The sequence below is a fragment of the Notolabrus celidotus genome, chromosome 10 (assembly GCF_009762535.1).
Source record: "Notolabrus celidotus isolate fNotCel1 chromosome 10, fNotCel1.pri, whole genome shotgun sequence".
NCBI lineage: Eukaryota > Metazoa > Chordata > Actinopteri > Labriformes > Labridae > Notolabrus > Notolabrus celidotus.
Window position 1 is genome coordinate 15,803,426 of NC_048281.1, and position 20,051 is coordinate 15,823,476.

Here is a 20,051-nt window from a genome sequence, read left to right on the forward strand (position 1 = left end):
GCAATAATACCATGAAGATATGGTTAAGGGTGCTCAGGTGGAGAATTATAGCCATCATTACCATCTCTAAAATAACTGCCTGATCTGAGTGAGATTTTCTCTGTGTTTGCTCCACTTTCAACCGTGGAGACACACTATATCCAGGTATGACTAAACCACTGAGACAAACAAAAGTACACAAACACATTTTACTGTCTTAGGGAACAGATTTCAGAAAAGAGAAGGAGCTGACTTCAAAGCAAAAGTAGTGAGTAACTAGAGCACTGATAGAAATGTAGTGGAGTAAAAAGTACAATAATTGTCTTCTGAATGTAGTGGAGTAAAAGTAATACGTTCCCCCAAAAAATAAGACTCAAGTAAACTACAGATACTCAAAAAATGTACATAAGTACAGTACTCAAGTAAATTTACTTTTTTACTGTCCACCACTGCTTCTGAAGTTTGACTTATACTGTATATCATATCTTTCAATATATCAGTCAATATTTGCATATGCAAAAACGCCATGTCTTGACAATGACTGTATGTACAATCAATAGTGTCTGCTAATAAAGATAAATATGAAGGTAGTTATGCCTGAAACAGTATTTGAGGTAGTTTAAATGCTTGTATAACCGCAAGATTTATTTTATTCACAAATTTAGACATCAGACTCAATAGCCATTGGTTGTACTAAATTATGCTGAACCTTACTCTTGAGGCAAAGGACAGTTTTTGGTCGGAGCAAAATGTCATCATTGAAAAAAAGAGAAATACAGATAAGTTTGGACTCTCAAATACAGACTTCGGAATTTTGCTGTTCTTCTGTTTTCTTCTGTATTTATATTTACTTGATGCAACATATGCTACAGCTTTTTTCGTCAAGTCTTTTGCTAGATTATGGTAATATATTCTTGGATTAAACAGAATAGCTTTTTCCCAAATTTTACATGAAATAATCCAGTCAAATAAACAAACGAGGTGTAGAACCTCAACAAAAAATATTCCATACTTTATATAAAATCCGGTTTATTTGGACATGTTTCAATGAAATAAAGAAAGTTGTGATTCAGAAAGAGGTTACACTACAGCTCAATGAAATGAACATAAATTGACTCTCTGGGCAAAGGTGCAATTCTGAACATCCCTCTGAGCCCAGGTAATGCTGTGCTATCATCCCAGCCTCAGCTATTCTGTCCTGCAGGTGCACCAATGAATGACCTACCCTGTCATGTTTAAGCCACTATAATTTTACCTCTGCTTCACTGTCAGCACTAGATTATCCCTTTTCTGAACAATACCATACCTTTCACAATCCTTAGGCAACAAATTGTGTCTGCATGGAGTCAATACATGCTGCTTGATCTCTGAACTTCAAAATACAGTCGTTTGGACTTTTTTTCTGTACAGGTAGGCAATGACAAGATCCCACATCAGAGGAACAGTGTGGCTGGAGTAAACCGTTTCAGTGGAGACAACCAACTGCAACAATTTTCTAAAAAATGAAAGAGGGTTTATTTTATCTGAAAGGCTTGAACAGTGGCATGGCTAATTTATATGTGGGTAAACAGCAGTCTATCAGAGGCAGACTAGTTTTGGTATTAATCAGTCAGTGGTTTGACTCCTGGTAGACTTTGCAACACTAAGATAGTTGATTAGTCTTTACATAAAAATAAATAAATAATGGAAAAGGCAATTTAGAGCGCAACAACATGCTACACACAGACAGGTGTCTGTGTGTCAGTGCAAAAAAATGGAGAATGCTCTAGAAAGGGGAACTCAGTAATTGGGGCATTGATAATTACATTTCATTGTTCAACACAAGACAACTATGATTGATGTTTCAAACAACTTAAAATATACTGACATTTTTTTCAGTAGGCTTTGAACTGTGAAACTTTGTATCAGTGAATAAGAAAAGCTACTTAGAAGATGGTAAAAACTCTTTCTGCATTTCTTTCCATTACTCAGAAACTATTTGAACCACAAGACCATCAACATTTATGTAAATGTAAAACGTACATCTGCCTACTATGTCCCCATACGGCTAAAAGATGACTATATGACCTATGGTTCACAATAGTTATTTGAGCATGAGAATCAGATGTTGCAACCCATGGTTGAGGTGATCACTGATCACTGATAATGGATAATTGCAATTTATTTAAAAAAGAATGATTACATTTCACATCTTTTGCTTGTCTCAACGAACAAAAAAGTCTTAAACAACATTAAAACTGTATTATTTTGGAACAATGTTGAAAAGCTATATTCTTTAAGTAGACTCAGATTATTTTAGTAGTTGTGTCTTTTTGTGCATAAAATATTTTCTAAAGCCAATGTACAGCTTATACAGACGCCATTTAAAATACTTTTCATTGCTTTGATCTATCTGTACGCATGCAGCTGTTTTGTGAATAGTAATGGTCGCCGATGAAACCAAAAGCACCCAGCAGATTAGGAGGTGACTTAAAAAATATTGCTGAGGAAAGCCAAAGTGAGGGAATGCAAAGATATTGAGGAATGTGGGCTTCATTGTGTTATACTCAGAGGTGTCAAAAGTATTCACCTTCATTACTCAAGTAGAAGTATACTAGGGTTTAAGAAGTATCAACTCAGGCATTTTACTCAAGTAAAAGTGTAAAAGTGTTGGTTTTGGTTTCAAAACTACTTCAAGTATAAAAGTAAAAGTCATGTTCAGGGGGAAAAAATGCCATTAAGGACAAAAGCTTAGGCTGTGCCACAGGGGCCTGTAGTGCACTACCCCACCTCCCAAAAAAACATTTTTCTAAAGGCCATAATGACTATAATGTTATACTAATATGTTAATGTTAAAATTTTTGGGTTGCACCTGTTTCAGCCGCATTTATGCCCATTGAAAATGAAAGCATTTTTGTACAATGCAAATACATTAAAGAACCATATATGTGTACTACTGAGCATTAACATGTTTCATGGAGCAGAAGATATGATGACTAGTTTCCTATAAGTATTGTGATGGTGCAAAAAGTCAAACTTCACATTTTATCAATAGCCTTTATTGGAATGTCAATGTACATAAATGTGTTTTTTTTATTAATGACAAGCCAAAATGAAATAAGAGTAATAAGGCTATTTTTGAAATGTAAGGAGTAGATGGTACAGATAATTTCTTGAAAATGTAAGGAATAGAAGTAAAAAGTCGGCTGAAAAATAATTACTGCTGTAAGATAAGATAAGATATACTTTATTTGTCTCCCGTTGGGGGAAATTCTTTTTGTTACAGCAGCTTACAACACGGGACAGGGGAAAACAACAATGTACTAACATAGTTAAAAAATATAATAACAATAATAATAGCAATGACAAGGATAAAATATAATAAAATAAATGTAAATAAAATAAAATAAAATAAAATATGGCAACTATTACAGATGTATACACACTATGTACACTTCTATCTGATAAATAAAAAGTATAGATACCCAACACTTCTCTCTTGACACCTCTGATTATACTTGATCAGTTTACCGATCATTCGTTTTAATGCTTACATCAGTACACATCCTGGTTTCGATCAGTCTCATTCAGTGAACGTGATTAATATATACTATAAGGACCGTTTGCTTGTATAGTCTGCAGACCCCATGTGTGAGTGAATCGTGTCCTGGGTTGACCCGAGCAGACAGGAAATGCTGTACTACATCTGCTGTCCGAGTCCTCACTGTCCGCAGCATCACTGTCCTCTCTCCCGCCGGACACTTGGAGCAGTTTAGGGACGACACCTTGCTAAATATACATGTGTATCGCAGACCTCTGCTGTTCTGTCATGCCTGCTGTCATCCCGATGCCCAGCGCCTGCGCTAGTCCACTGCAGCTGACGTCACACCCAGCATGGCGGTCAAGGTGACTCCGTCAATATTTCTTATCAGATATTAATTTTTAAAGGCAGCAAATCGGCCGCGAGCGTACCGCTGGCGGACTCGGAGGACAGCATGTCTGTGCGGACGCGTGGGTTAAAAGCTCTTGTCTTATCCGCAGCAGCAGGGACCCCCTCTCTTTTATTCCTGCAGCTGTACTTAGGCGCATCTCTGCCGGCCTCACAGAGACAACTGTAATGTCTTTCCTCTGCTGCATGTGTCATTTTTAGAAACATCTGGCCTGAAGTCGCTTTTATTTTGCAGTGAACGCGGTTATTTTCCTATGCATGGTGCTTTTTTATAGCCCGAGTCTGAGTGCGTGTAAATCCAGGTTAAACAGACACAGTATCAACTTCAGGTTCAATGATTTACTGCCTGAAATGTAGTTTCTAGTGTGATTTGTAAGGCAGCTTTGTCATAATCTGACCAAACTTTTGTTTTCATAGCAAACTCCAAATTGTGTGTCATATAGGTGCAAGCAACAAGAAGAGCGGACCCCCATGACTTGAAGACTATTTTTCAGAAGGTAAGATTGTCACTCACAAACATTTGGAGTCATGACCAAACATGGCAACACAAAAAATAAACGCAAAAACGCTGTGCAACAAGTGTATTAGTATGTACAGTTTGTGAGTAGTCTGTGTGGTGTCCATTTGGATACATAGTTCAATAAAGGTCACACAAATGCTTTGACTAATTTTGGATCAGGTTCAACAGAGGTCTTTGCTATGCGTTGTGTTGCATGGGTTTTAATCTTTAGCATGACTTTAAAAATGATCAATAGCTTTGTCTGCTATACCCTTCATCTAAAGAAATTCCTGGCATCAGTGCAGGTTTGTTTACTCCCACAACACTTGTTTGGAGTATAAACTTGTTTCCTGACAGAAGCCAGTCTGTTTGAGTTTCAACTCGCCTTATAGTCCCTCCATAGCTCTTGACTCTGCCATAAGAGGGCTGAGTAATTTGTAATGCATATTCAGGTGGAAGAGTTAATTACTGGAAGCTCATTCTGACTGCCAGTATAATTTGATTAAGAACTACTTTATGCCTACTGTGAGGGTGAATGGATACACAATCATGTGCTGGAGTAATGTGGCAATAAATTGCTTGGAATTAATATTTTCACTTAAAACATTAATTCAGCAGAGTGCAGTGAATTGTAGCTCGGAAAACACTTGGCGTGAAGGTCTCCTCCCACACTCTTACTCTGTTTATCTCATGCTCGCTGTACCCCAGCTTGGCTCAGACCCACAACCGTGGCCTTTCTGTTGCCAGTTCATGCGGTGCTTGTGTTTCCTGAGCTATCTCTGTTCCAACTAGAAACCCAACCCTGCCTCTAAAAATGACCTTCCATCTTAAAGCCTGACTGAGGTCTCAGGTTTAGCACAGTGCTGCTTTGGCTGTGCATATTTTGCTTCAGTCAAGTGACATACAATCGCAACAAGACACTTGCAAGTGTGGTAGTTATTGATTAAGTCAGTGGTTTCCCCCATTGGTATACTTTTTCATTGGAGTACTCCATGACCAGCTAAGAATACCTAGCTTGATAAAAAAGCCAGTGTAAATAGATACACAAACTGAGCCTTCAGTGTCTGATTTACTTCACAGCAACTGTGTAACTTTAAGAAAGTAGGGTTAGGAATTTAAACATACATAAAGAGATATTCTTGGTACTTATATTTAAGCAGTTTTTGATTGATTTTCACTTTTCATCAGTATTTCAACTGGCTTGCTGCTAAGTTCCAGCCATGAATCAACTCTTGATTTTAAGTTATATTGAAATTTTGGAAAACTTTATTTACTGTAGAAAACTTTAGAGAGCTGTTTATTTGTTTAAGTTTACATTTAATTATATAAGACATGCTGCCGAGCCTGGAAGCTCCCTGCACTTTGTTAGAATTTTAAAACAAAGATGTCTATTGTCTAAGATAAAAATAAAAACTTTAACATGTTGCAAATCTCAAAAGCTATTTAATAAACATGCTTAAAGGCATTTAAACGAAGTTGGAGTTTACTGCAAATAAATATCAGCTCCAATTATCGGTTATCGGCCTCCTTGACTACTAATAATCGGCATCGGCCCTGAAAAACCATATCGGTCTATCTCTAGTTTTTAAACTGACTAAGATTAATATTGATGCCCCTTTTTGACCTTTAAAAACAAACCAGATCATTAGGGACAAGATATTCTGTTTCTGTATATGTATTTTTGATGCTTGAAATTGCTGCCTCAGGGTAGGTGCCAGGTAAAGTGCACAGCATTGACTTTCCTTTGTTGAAATATTTCACTGTTGAAAATAGTGGGATGAGTTTTTTTTATTAGAAAACACCACTTACATAAGTACGGGACAAAGTCAGCAGAGAGACCACGTGTACTGCTTTATCCAGAGGGGGCGTCAGAATCGACATAAACTGAAAGTTCCTCACCGGACGTTTAAAGTAAATCAAAACTAGCTTTGTGTGGCCAAGAGCAACAAAACAAACATAAACTTGAACATGACGGTGCTTGTTTCAATAGTTACTACTTTACAGCAGTAGATGATTGCTTTCTAAAAAAGTCATTATGAATATGAAATTTGATATATATCTAACTTAAATTCTCTCTCTGTTAAACATATTCAAAGAATCATTATGACTATCAGTAACTATAATCCCACCTGATAAAACCTGGATCAATGAATTGTAAGTGTGCACTAATTAATTTAATCAAATAGGCAAGGGCATTATGGTGAAGTATACGATGTTGATTTATTTTTCATTTAGACTGAACAGTCCTTTAAAACTGGAGCTGCAGTCCCTGACTGTTTCAGACCATTGGATTCAGTGAACAAGGCTGCTTAAGGCCTCTATTTCGCAACAATTCAATTAACTTAATTAACCTAACATACAATTTTTATTTTTGTTTACTGTTTTCTCATATGATTAGTCACAAAAATATCTATAAAGTAAAATGTAGTTTAACCCAGTACAGTATATTAAGATACAGCAATACGTGAGTATTGATAGCTTTATTGGAGATTTTGTCCATAATACTCATCCTGATTTTGTCAGTCTTGGATTACAAGTGAGAGAAGTATGCTTGTGATCTTACACCATCACCATCACCCCCTGGACTAACATCCCAGAGGTGCTTTTCCCCTCAACCCCAAAAATGGTCCAGTGGAGCTGCTCAGTGGTCAGGAGACTGTACTGGGCAGCTTCTAGGTCATGAATGTGTGCTTCTGTGTGAATGTGAACACTGTGTCCCTGAAGTCTGGCTCTGAGCACTACTTCCCTAAATAAATAAATACTCAAACACTGCCCCTCTGTCACCAGAAGACACTGATAACGAACGTAGTTATTATTTGTAGCACTTGTTTAGGACTTGACTTGTCTGATGTTTTCTTTTGAACTCTACTTATGTCTTTCGTTGCATTTATTACAATGAGACATGTTTTTACCCCCTACATGAATTCAAAGGAGGGAAAATGAGTCTGATGTTTTTCAATACATTCTGTCATGCTAAGTTGCAGAAAAGCATTATATGAATTTAAACTACTTCTTTGTAAATTGCGAGCCACATGTGTTAGTCAAGAAACCTGCACACAATCACCTATTGTCACAAAGAAAATTGATTTCAAATTGACTGAAGGAAGCATTCTCTTGATTCGTCCCCTCCTGGTTGTTATTGTCTCTTCTTCCAGTCAGTCGTTCTTTACACTCAATAGAAAATATAAACTACCAAGTTGAGCATTCATATTACAGACCTGCCTGTGTCTCCTCTGCAGTATGCCAGTGTGTTGGAGGATGGGGAGCATTACATGACCCCCCGAGACTTTGTGCAGAGTTACCTGGGTCTGCATACACAACCTCAGCATAATCCTAAAACAGTGGAGCTGATAGCTGGAGTGGCTGACACGACTAAAGATGGGTGAGTAACTATAATACATTGTACATGTTCACTGATTTTTTTCCTGTTCATATCTATATATCCTTAACATTTAGAAATCAAGCCTTTAACATCCACATGTTAGATTCTGTGTACAATGATTTTCCTCTTCAGCTCTGTTACCTCTTACACTCTGTAGATCAGATATTCTTCATATTCAATGAGGCAGTGCAAAGCCAGGCAGATGCCAAAGAGGATGTTAATGATTAATCTCAATGATGTTTGCAGTGTCTTTATAGTCAATTTTACACCCTCAGCTGATCAATTTAAATCCAGTGATAAGATAAGCTGAGCTATCACTTAACTACCTGATTGTGGTTGCTTTGATAAGAGCATGAAGCAGCAGTAAGAGGTCTACTGTCCTTATATAAAATAAGAAAAAACTAAATTCAAAGTCCTTAGAATCACACTCAGTGCTTCTATCTACAGTGGCTTAAATACTGAGTTCATTCTAATTTTCATTCGTATTTTCAAACAGGTTTCTAAGGCAGAAACCTGTTTGAAATAGGTTTAGTATCACATAGCTGCATCATCTGAATATCTTGCAGTCATGTTTTCAAAGTGTTAATGTGTTTTATTTCATTATAACACGTGATGTTGTAGTTGTAGATTTTCTGTTTTTGTCAACAATAATTGTACACATTTTGTTCGGTGCCTTCTTTTTCTCTGTTGTCCAAACAGATTGATCTCTTTTCAAGAGTTTCTTGCCTTTGAGTCAGTTCTGTGTGCCCCTGATGCCCTGTTCATAGTGGCCTTTCAACTGTTTGACAAGACCGGCACAGGGAACATCTCATTTGGTACGTACATGGTACTGGTGTGAGGGGTACCTCTATGCACAACATTATGTACCTACAGTGTAATTTAAAGGTGCAGTGTGTAGTGTTAAGTAGCATTTAGCAGAACAGATAGAAATTGAATATGATATTCATAACAATGTTCAGGTTAGTGTTAAATCACCTGAATTTAATTTTTGTTTTACTTCTATTTACTTAAAATGAACCTTACATCTATAGAGGAGATACAGAGGTTGCACTACCCTGCTTGTAAAGTTGCACAGAGCGGACAAACTAGTAACAAAGGCGCTTTTGTATTTAGTTATAAGCTGTGAAAATGTGCCATTTTGAAGGTGAAGAAGAAGAGAGTGGATGTTGTGCGCATAATTATTTGCATTGACAGACATTTTTTATTTTATTTTATTTATTTATTATTTAAAAGGACCATGCATATTAATTAACACTTCTGTAAATATGCTAGAATTAGCCAAAAGGCTAGTTTACGCTCTTTGCTCCCCATATTTCCTGTCTCTCTTCAGCTGTCCTATCAAATAAAGTCAAAAAGCCCAAAAATATAACTTTAAAAAACAAACAAACAACTTGACCAATGTAGGATCATACTAAGCACGCATCATGGGAGTTTCTGTCCTTGAAGGCCACCGTCACTTCAACAAGCAGGGGGGGGGGGGGGGGGGGGGGGGGGCAGGGGAGCGTTTCCATCTAGAGTATCTGTAAGATGTCGCAAAATATTTACATTTCTACCCATTGTGCCTTTTAACATCCTTTTACCTACCTGTTGATTTTGTGCAGGTAACTCAAAGTATTATGGGTGCTTTTGGTAGTTTTATTGTAGTAGAAGTTAACAGTAATAATAGCTTATTTGGGTCAGTATTAACAGTATATCCCCACACTAAAAAGACACATGGACAAACAATATAAACCGTTGATGATGGGACAAGATATTGACCAAAGGTTTCTGTAAGTGTTACATTGAATCTAGTCACAAGTGTTTTTCTCGCCAAAAATGCGGAAGTGTCCTTTTCAAATTTTTTATGTAAATATGCTTGCAGCTTCTTTCCCTAACATCTCATCTCAGGATGGGAAGCGAGCTTTCTGAAATACCACATTATAACCAAGAGATGCAGAGTCTTACAAAGAATCTACTTCTATGCTCTGTCTGTGCAATGGGCTCCCATAAAGAGGACTAAAATTGAGAGCGCTGCTCATACAGAGTATTTCCTGGACAGACTCAAATCCCTCAAAATGAAAGAGTGAGACTGTCAAGCAGCCTATTCAGCTTTCAGATCCAAATGGACTCCTTCCTGTACTTTAACAAGGTTCTCTATAAGTAGAATGAGGATGTAAGATGAACATTTCATGTTTTTTTTTTTTTGTGTTTTTTCTGCTCTTCCTCTTGTTATTGCTCACTCGTATCTCACTCTTCCAGAGAATGTGCGCGACATCTTCAGCCAGACCACAGTTCATCACCACATTCCCTTCAACTGGGACTGCGAGTTCATCAGACTACACTTTGGCCATGAAAGAAACAAGAACCTCAGCTACACAGAGTTCACCCAGTTCTTGCAGGTATACATTCTATCTCCGTCATCAGTTTTTGTCTGGACCAAGTTTTCAGATACTATTCTTATCTTTCTTGCAGAGAGTTAGATTAGCAGTTCGATACCACCTCAATGTCTGTGTACCCTGTGTATGAACCTCTAGCATCAAATTAGCTTAGCATTAAGACTGTAAAAAGGGAGAACAGCTTGCCTTATGCGTTGGGAGGTAAAAGCAACATAGATGTGCTTCCTCTTTGGGACTGACTTTGTTGTGATGAAGCAAGTTAAAGCAGGCTGTGGTAGCCAGGCAGCTTAACAAATATTAGCATGGATGCCTTTTTGTGTTTTTATTGTTTAGAAATCTAAGATTCAGTTTGAGTCAGAAAGACTGAGCTACTTCTGCATGTAAAAACTTGCATGACCTCATTTTGAAATGTCAGTAGATGACACTGCCCACATGCTATGAACAGACTTGTACACAGCATGTTTTGAAGGAGTCAATAAATGTGAAAAGATTCATAATGATCACCTTCATCTGGCAGTGAGGCCTTTTTAAGACGCTGAGGGACAAATGGAAATGATGTAAGGTGAACAACATGCCATATAGGATCTCTTAAGATAATGGATCTGTGGTGTGGAGTCGTACCTTCTGTATTTGTGTCTTGTGGTTTGCGCGGTATCCCAGTGTGCCATTAAGTCACTTAGAGTTATTGTTGTGCTTTACTGCTGCTTGCAGGAATCTCACTGAGTCCCCCTGTGCTGTAAAATGAGCAGCAGCAGGTCTCAGTACGGTCAGAGTGGAACCTGGTTCGGAGTGGAGGGCTGAGGCCTGTGGCAGAAGCTGGGTGGTCTGAGAGTTAGACAGGCTGTGCTGCTGTGTGGGATCCTTCAGAGCACTCTGTGGTTTATCATACTAGACTGGGGCTTCACCGAGGCCTCGTGTGTGTGCAGTATTTCATTACATCTATCATTATTTTGTGTTGTTTTTCTGTCATGTCCAAGCACATCTCAGCTCTTTTAGCTGAGCTGTACTCAATACACAAAAGAAAAGAGGAGTGTGTGGAGTTTGTTTTGGCTCTGCCACCCTGTGGTTGTTGCAGTTTTTGATTCAAAGCTTCAGTGAGTAGACAAGAGAGCATTTTTTGCAGACATCAAAAGTATAATGTTTGTGAAACGTCAACTTATCATCATGAGTTTTCAACAATATAATCTGCAAACATTGTGAGAATCAATCTGCCGCAACAGTCCACTGATTAGGTTATCAGGAGCAGAGTGTGGAGATAAAGAAACAGCTGAATATTGTGCTGAAGTTTCTCTGTGATCTCCTGGTTCTGTGCGATGAGCTCTGACAGCACACGTTGACCCCAGGTCAGCCTTCCCCTACATCCACATATGATTGCATGGTTGTCATATTGAATCATCTTCCGGCGGACACACCTGCCGGCCGTCTCACCAACTGCTCGGCTTTGCTCCGAGATCAGACTTCATCGGGACATGGTTTTCATTAGTCAAGAGACGGTGGTGATTACAAAAGCCGGTGTCTGACACTGTCACATCCGATGACTTTCACATCTGCACAACACTGATATTATTATACTTTTACCCTCCAAAGGTTCCTTGTAATGCAGTGCTCCTCATCACTGGAACACATTCTTTGTTTTTCTCTGTCAGATAATAGATTGACCTCCTGTCTGTGTGTGTTTCTGTAGGAGCTGCAGTTGGAGCATGCCCGCCAGGCGTTTGCACAGAAGGACAAGAAAAAAGGCGGCACCATCACTGCCTTGGACTTCAGCGACATTATGGCCACCATTAGACACCACATGCTGACACCATTTGTAGAGGAGAACCTGGTTTCAGTGAGTTTAAAAAATGCTTTGTAGCAGCTCTTAACCACTTTAAGTGACTATAATCTATAGATATATAATTAAACTGTAACAAATAACAGTGACCCCCTCTGGTTTGTGGAGTTCTTTAGCAAGTCACAGGCCATTGTTCAACTGTCAGTGTGACAACTTTACTCTTATCTGTCACGCTCAAAACTCTTTAGTTTCATGTTTGGCTGCTGTTCAGCAGAGGAGCTGTAATGCTCTAGGTAAAATGGCAGAAACAAAAAGTTAATGTCTCTCTGGTGATCATAGTGAAGACATTTTTAAATCTCTTCTCAAAGCATTGTTTTAAAAACCTGCTTTTATTGCTGTGTGCAAAGGCATTCTTTTTTCTTTTCTTTTTAAAATTTAATTTCTGTTTATGAATATTTTTATTTCTAACCATAACCTTTAAACACATGCTGTTACTCTGCCCTCATACTTTTACACTGAATCACACAAAAGCATAATATTTGTGTCCTATTACACACCTGTATGGTGCTATTTGTACTTTTCTTTTCTTCTCTTTTTGGTTTGTTTGTTTGTTTGTTTGTTTGTTTGTTTGTTTGTTTGTTTTTTTGTTTGTGTTTTGGTTTCTCCTCTACCTTCTTATTTTGATCTTATTTTACCCTATTTTATCTTTGTTTAATCTTGATCTTGTTAGGGAGCCTCTTTAACATCTGGCAAGGGACTACGGATGTAAAGTAGCCTTTTGGCTAACTCTGGCATATTTACAGAAGTGTTAATTAATATGCACGGTCCTTTTAAATAATAAATAAATAAAATAAATGAGTTTGATTTTAAGCAGCGTTATGGCATGGCAGAGACATAGGAGTTAAGAGATGTTAAGTAAAGGTGCTTTACTTGAAGCTGTTTGTAAAGTACTTCGTAACTCTGCGAAGATAAGTGCAGTTAAAACTGTTGTATTGTTATTATTATAAAAAGCCAGATATTTGAAGTTGGTGGAGACCAAAATTGGAGCAAAAAGAGAGGGAATATTTGACTTTAAATGAATTATAATGCTGCTCTGTAGTGGCCCAAGAAAGATCAGTTTCTGCAGGTTAGAAGCTAGCAAGTTAAAGAAAGGATCCAGCAAGTTTACAGTTAGTTTGAACCTCTATGTTAGCAATTTCCACTTCAGGTCTTAAATACATCAAGAAGAACAAGGAGGATTTCATTTCTCTTTAGAGATTGTAAATAGATTGTGCTGAAAGTACTCCTTTGCGAAAGAAATGACAAACTTTGGATCTTTCTGCAGGCTGCAGGCGGTAGCACATCCCACATGGTGAGCTTCTCCTACTTTAACGCCTTCAATGCCCTCCTCAACAACATGGAGCTGGTCCGCAAGGTTTACAGCACCCTCACAGGCACTCACAGGGACACGCTTGTTACTAAAGGTACACCGCAGACCCTCTCAATGACATCAGTGAAATTAGTCATGTGTGCATTAAATATGTTTGAGATGTGCAATCATGTTTTAACTCTCTTTGACAGAGTGACTCACAGGGAACATTTACTGTAGCACTAACTTATTAAGGTAAATTAAGATTTTTAACTTGGTTATCAGATCCTCTCATATATAGTATGTAGACCTGTGTAGCCCGTAGTTGTGCCATCCGTCACTTTTGCTTCTACTTGTGTTTCTCATTGAAATCATAACTGTAGACCGATCCTCTTCTTTCTCTCTGTGGTTGTCCTCCTGCTAGAAAAGTCCTCCCCATAGTATTTGCAAATAATTCTTGTCATATGTGCAACCAAACATATCAGATGTTAAAGCAAACACTCACATGTCAGCCGTCAGTCACAGAAAAGTATATCATTGCAGCACTCGAGATCAGAGAGGCAGGCTTGTGACCAAAGGTTGCAACACTCAGACCTGACAGGAAGGTCTTTGTGGAAGAAGTGAATAAGGAACTCTTTTCCCTTCCCTCAACAACTACCATTAGGTTTCCTTTGAGAAAGACCACCTGATGGTAATGGAGCTTCTCAGCAGGCAGCAGTAAAGAACTGAATATAAAGCGCATATAAAGGAGTGACGCAGGCTGCTGCTGGGAGATTGCATGCTCAGTTTAGTGTACTCCTGGGTAAGGAGATAAACCACAAACAGAGCTGATTTGAGAGTTTTACATTTTTCTTTGTGTGATCTTTTTGTGATTTCCACAATAGAAGCGTCTACAATAACACTAAAGCAAACAAAGAACAGCATTTGCAAGTACTGCAGTAGTAAATATGTCTAACCCCTCAGCTTTTTGTTTGACTTAAGAGTATTGAGGACTTTGAAGACTGAAGTTTTCTTTATTTCACCTCGTCTTCTTTTTGTTGCTTTGTAGAGGAGTTTGCTCATGCTGCAAATAAGTTTGGTCAAGTCACTCCAATGGAGATTGACATCTTGTACCAGCTTGTCGGTCTCCACACTCACTCTGGGTAAGTCTCAAAATTAATCTATGTTTATTTTTTCCTGTGAACACACACTGACTGTTTCTGTCTACAGCAACACAGCTTCATTTCTATATTTTTATACTGTAGAAAATAAAACAAGTTATCAGGGCCTCTCACACAGTATTGAAGTTGTCTCTGTTAACCATCGAACAACTATGATTCATCAACTTCTTTCTAGTGATTTTCAGATATTATAGAGTCAATTGAAATCTACTTTGATATGACAAAAACTGTAATATGCACAAAACCCACAGACTGTATAAAACATTGAAGTCTCAGTGATGCCACCCATTTGTTTCCGAAGAGGTGTTCTGAAGCCTAAAGATGTAGGTCGCCATATTCAAAAGTCTGGCCCCATCTAACCTCTGGCTAATCTAGAAACTGACAAAGAGGTTAAGTTTTGGCCAAAGCCTTGCCGTCTAATGAAGAACTACTATGCACTGACCTGTTATTCAAATCAGCCAAGCCCCTGATTAAACCTAATTATGCATAGCTCTTAGGCGTTTAAAAAAATGATTAATGAACAATAAGCCCAAATATACGGTATAAAGATAAAAAATGATTTTAGTATAAAGCTATAAACATGTTGAATTCTGCTGCAAAAACTGGCATTTCACTATGGACTTTATTGGGCTTTTCTTTGAATTATGGAGGCAGCCTCAAATGGACTCTCAAGAAACTGCAGTTCTGGCATTTGCTTTTTTTTCAACCCCAAATTTTTCGCCTGTCAGGACCACTAGTTTTGGTTTACTGGCAGTTCTCATAGTTAAGTACTAAGCTGCAGCAGGAAGCTGTTTTCCCACAAAAAAAACATTGTAATGCTCTGCATAACATGGCCAACAACAAAAGCTAGCATCCATCTGGTGTACGTTGGGCAGGGTTTATCAATTAAAAAATAAAAGGCAGATATTTCAGAAGGAGGTGGTGGAGACCAAAAATAGAGCTACAAGAGATGGAAAGTTTGACAATAAATAAATTATAGTGTTGCTCTGCTGCCCCCTGTTGGCCCAGAAAAAAACAATTTTCCTGTTGAAAGCAAGAAATTAAGATTTTCACCCTAAAAGCATACAATTATCTTAAACCTCTGTGTTAGCAATTTTATATTTTTATGTAAACTGACTTTTATTGTGGTTCCATTACTTAAATTCATCAGCTATTTCTTAACAGTGAAACAATGTTTTTACCTCCTAGTATTTATTTATTTATTGGACATATAAAAGAACAAAACAATCATTGCAGGTTCAATAACATGAGCCAAGATATAACAGATAAAATTCTAAATAATAAAATTAACCACTAACATGTTATGTGCAGGAGGAGCCAAAAAAAAACCTTACAGGCTTGTCGAGTGGCCCTCCATAGAAAATAATCAACACAAAGACAAAGTATCAAAGTAGAAACAGAATATCAACATACAAAACAAGAAAGATTATTAAGAGGGATTAATATTTAAAACAATGATAAAAAGAAAAGAAAAGAAAGGAAAGTTAAAAAACGAACAAAACACAAGTGAAGTAGTATTGCTTTATAATAACATTTTGAGAGAATATGATTTCATTTGAGACAATTTTAATGCATTTTGTCCTTTCTATGTGTATTTTGGGTTCATTGTAGCTTAATATTTTCAACTGACCAGACAATAATTGAGACATATTGTACAGTTTACCTTCTGATGAAGAGAAAGATATAATTTTGTGTATGAACAGTTATAAAACTGTTAAATAAGTATAAAAACACGTAGAAAACTGATAAACTGCAATAGTTAAACTGAAATCAACCAAGACTTTGAATGTTTTCTTGGCTCTGTGCTTTTGTCTCTGCACAAACCATGTAAGTGTTTGCTCAAATCCACTCAAGTGCATTCAAAGCATTCACATAAAACTGTGTTGTTTTCGATTCCATCATGAATGGAATAAAAATGTTACTGGTTTGTTTACTGCCTGTAAAGTTAAAGTTACTGCTCATTAAGTTCAACAACAGTGGCTCCACTGGCTGATTTACAAGACAAACATAAAACATGGAAACAGGCTTTATGATCCGACAGGCCAGCAGTGGGGATTTTTTGTCTCAAACATTTCGAAACAAAACACTTTCATTGACTTTTCGGGCCACAGGGCACTCATCCAGCTTTGTTTGTCTGTTGTTTATATAAGCTTAAATGAAACTTACAGTAACTTAGAGTTAAATGCCCATAAAAAGTTCAGTGGAAAAACTTACATCACTGGCTGTTGCTCGCAGTAGATGCAGGGCGCTTTGCTTTTTCCTGGCCTAAATCCCCCCCCTTCCTCTGCTGTTGTGCATTAAGGCGGCTGAACCACGCAGACATCGAGAGGATAGCCCCACTGGAGGAAGGAGCCATGCCATACCACCTAGCTGAGGCTCAGAGACAGGTATTCTGATGACTCCTCTAATACAACTCATATCTTAATGCCTTTTATCAAAGCCTTCTCTCCTCCTTCTGCTTCCTCCTCAGACAGGAGCCAAAAAGGCAGAATGCTCAGCGGCTGAATTAGCCGAGTGCCCATGTTTTTCTTCCCTTGTGAAGTGCATTACTTAAACTTCCAGATAAAAGTACACCAATTATAGTTATAGAGGAGGAATGGATTGTTGCGTCGCTCCCCTTTATGAAAGGCTCTCCCCTATTTTATTCAGTATAGCTGCACATACACATCAGCTGCAATCACACATCTGAGAAGCTAATAAGAGGCTTTTATCAGTGTGGGGCTCGAGGAGTTTTAGGAGCCTTTAGCAAAGTCTGATAATGGCAGAAGGGGAGTGGGAGTCAAGGTGGATGTAGGAGAACAAAATAGTTCCTGCCTGCCTGCCTCCACCGGATGACACGTCTCTGTATCAGGCTGTGGTCAGAGCTTTCAGGCCACTCATGCTTCAGGGAATCATGCTCAGAGGTCTGGAATTTGATTCCTTACGGGGGGGATGCCGCAATCTCAGTCCTGCCCTTTAGTGGAAGTGGGCTAATTGTTTAAACCCTTTGATCAAGACCACGATCTTGTTAGCATGCAAACCCTTGGTGGAAGCATCTGGGGATAAGGAAAGGATTGATCTGCTCTCCTCATCTGGTCTGGGAGAAGTTACTCACCCCATCAGTCCACACACACACACACACACACACACACACACACACACACACACACACACACACACACACACACACTTTAAAAGTCTCACTCAGACTGTGTGATATTCATGTAGATACTTATCTGAACATGGAAAAGGCTTGTGAGGCTAATCTGTCCCCCTGCACCACTGTGAAAACAAAGGGGCTCCGCTTTCAACATCAAGCACCAAACTAGAGATCAAGTCGATTAGATCCAAAGTTATACTATGTTGTAAAAATAGAAGAGAAGCTTCAGTTTGAAAGCTACAACAAGTGCAGCTTGTGTGGAAAAAAACTCTGCCACAAGTTCACACACTCATTTATCCACTGCGAGTCTGTCTGTGACATTTAATACAGGCTGATGATGAATCAGACCTACATGACATGTCAACATTCCGTCTCCCTCCTCCGCTGTCAAGCTATCCATAGCATTTTCTTTCCTCAATGTATCTGTTTCGCTATAGTTAAATAGCGAGTCGATTCATTCTTAGTGTTCAGACCCCCCCCCTCCCTCATCTTTCCCCAGATTCATTTGACCACCGGTGTCTTTTTCTCCTCCACAGCACACTCAGCACGACACATCTCGTCCCATCTGGCTCCAGGCTGCGGAGTCTGCCTACAGGTTTTCTCTGGGCTCAATCGCTGGAGGTGAGTGACATGTCTGCGGCAAAAAACTGAGGGGTAACCTTAGATGGCCAGACTGGCGCGCCGCTGAGGGCCCCGGGGCCGGACATTGTGCTATGGGGGAGAAGGAGGTTGTGATGTGAGGCCCCGGCATTGTACTGCCATGCCACTGGTGGCTCCAGGCTGTCGTTAGAGTCGGAGCTTTGGAATGACACAAATCTTCCGGAACCGCACTCTCTGGAATCTCTGTCTAATTACACTGAAAAAAAACGGATACTAGAAACCTCTGACATAACTGGCCCCTAAGATAGCACACACCCTGACCCTGTGTGTGCTTTCCCAATACACACACAGCTATTCCCCTGATGGCCGATTCACCCAGGGTCAGAAAACCACTTGTATAACATGAGTCTTCTCCTGATACCACCATGTCTCTGAGGCCTTAATGAGCTGTTTCTCACCCAGCCTCTGTGCTGACTGAGCTGTTTGCATGTTTGACTGAGCCATCATTACTGCAGCCTTTGATGTCGGACGAGACATGTCGAAGTAGAGCTGAGTGCAAGAGTTCAGTGCAGCACTGCCTCAACAAACACTTGACAGTTCTCCTACAGTTAACACACTTCCTACTCAATAACAGCCTCATCACAGCTTTTCTTTTACACAGACACAGCTCTGATTATTTCATGGATCGTGAAACAACTTCCAGACATATCTGCAGAATCATCACTGTGTAGTTCAATTGTGTAAGAGTTCAAACAAAGGAAGTAGAAGGACAAACTGAACTGACCTGCCTGTTCCCTGGCATCAAAACTTCAACGGTTGATTAATTAGTGAATGTAAAGAACATTTTTAAGAACTTATATTCCCATTTAATTTAATTATCTCACATCTAAGGATTTGCAGCTTTTTTGTCATACATTAAGAAAATTTGTTTTCTTGCCTGATACTTTTATGGTCCTTCTTTGTAGGACTATCTTGCATCATGTTGACAAAAACTGTTCTGTAATGAATACATATTTGAAATTGAATCAATCGTCACGTATCTAAGAAAAGTATTTTTTATTTATTTATTTATTGAATTGAGAAGATGCATATTAATCAACATTAATGCATTGAGCATCAATGTAAATGCACCTGACTTAGCACAGATGCTAAATTACAGCTGTTGTCCCTAGGCAAGTAGCCACACAACATTGACATGGTAAGACTTTAAAAACTTCAGCATACGATAGACAATTACAAAACAAAACACGGGCAAACAAAATCAAGACTAACAAAACACAGGCAGACAAAGTCAAGACTAATAAAACACAGGTAGACAAAATCAAGACTAATAAAACACAGGTAGACAAATCAAGACTAATAAAACACAGGTAGACAAATCAAGACTAATAAAACACAGGTAGACAAATCAAGACTATCAAAACACAGGCAGAAAAAATCAAGACTAACAAAACACAGGCAGACAAAATCAAGACTAATAAAACACAGGCAGAAAAAATCAAGACTAACAAAACACAGGCAGACAAAATCAAGACTAACAAAACACAGGTAGACAAATCAAGACTAACAAAACACAGGTAGACAAATCAAGACTAACAAAACACAGGTAGACAAAATCAAGACTAACAAAACACAGGCAGACAAATCAAGACTATCAAAACACAGGCAGAAAAAATCAAGACTAACAAAACACAGGCAGAAAAAATCAAGACTATCAAAACACAGGCAGAAAAAATCAAGACTATCAAAACACAGGCAGAAAAAATCAAGACTAACAAAACACAGGCAGAAAAAATCAAGACTATCAAAACACAGGCAGACAAATCAAGACTAACAAAACACGGTAGACAAATCAAGACTAACAAAA

At 38.5% G+C, this 20,051-nt stretch overlaps 1 protein-coding gene across 2 annotated transcripts in view; it reads left to right on the top strand.

The window, feature by feature from the left end:
- Positions 1–20,051, top strand: part of LOC117820481 (calcium-binding mitochondrial carrier protein Aralar1-like) — a 30,500-nt gene that overhangs the window by 375 nt on the left and 10,074 nt on the right. The window contains exons 1-10 of one of the 2 annotated variants that reach the window (XM_034694259.1): positions 3,705–3,864; positions 4,351–4,404; positions 7,646–7,788; positions 8,488–8,603; positions 10,027–10,166; positions 11,848–11,994; positions 13,262–13,400; positions 14,334–14,427; positions 16,748–16,832; positions 18,121–18,205. In XM_034694259.1, the coding sequence (XP_034550150.1) occupies positions 3,853–3,864; positions 4,351–4,404; positions 7,646–7,788; positions 8,488–8,603; positions 10,027–10,166; positions 11,848–11,994; positions 13,262–13,400; positions 14,334–14,427; positions 16,748–16,832; positions 18,121–18,205 (1,015 nt within the window). In that variant the 5' untranslated portion in view covers positions 3,705–3,852. Of the gene's footprint in view, positions 1–3,704; positions 3,865–4,350; positions 4,405–7,645; positions 7,789–8,487; positions 8,604–10,026; positions 10,167–11,847; positions 11,995–13,261; positions 13,401–14,333; positions 14,428–16,747; positions 16,833–18,120; positions 18,206–20,051 lie in introns of those variants that run through there. The other variant, XM_034694260.1, reaches the window with a different exon arrangement.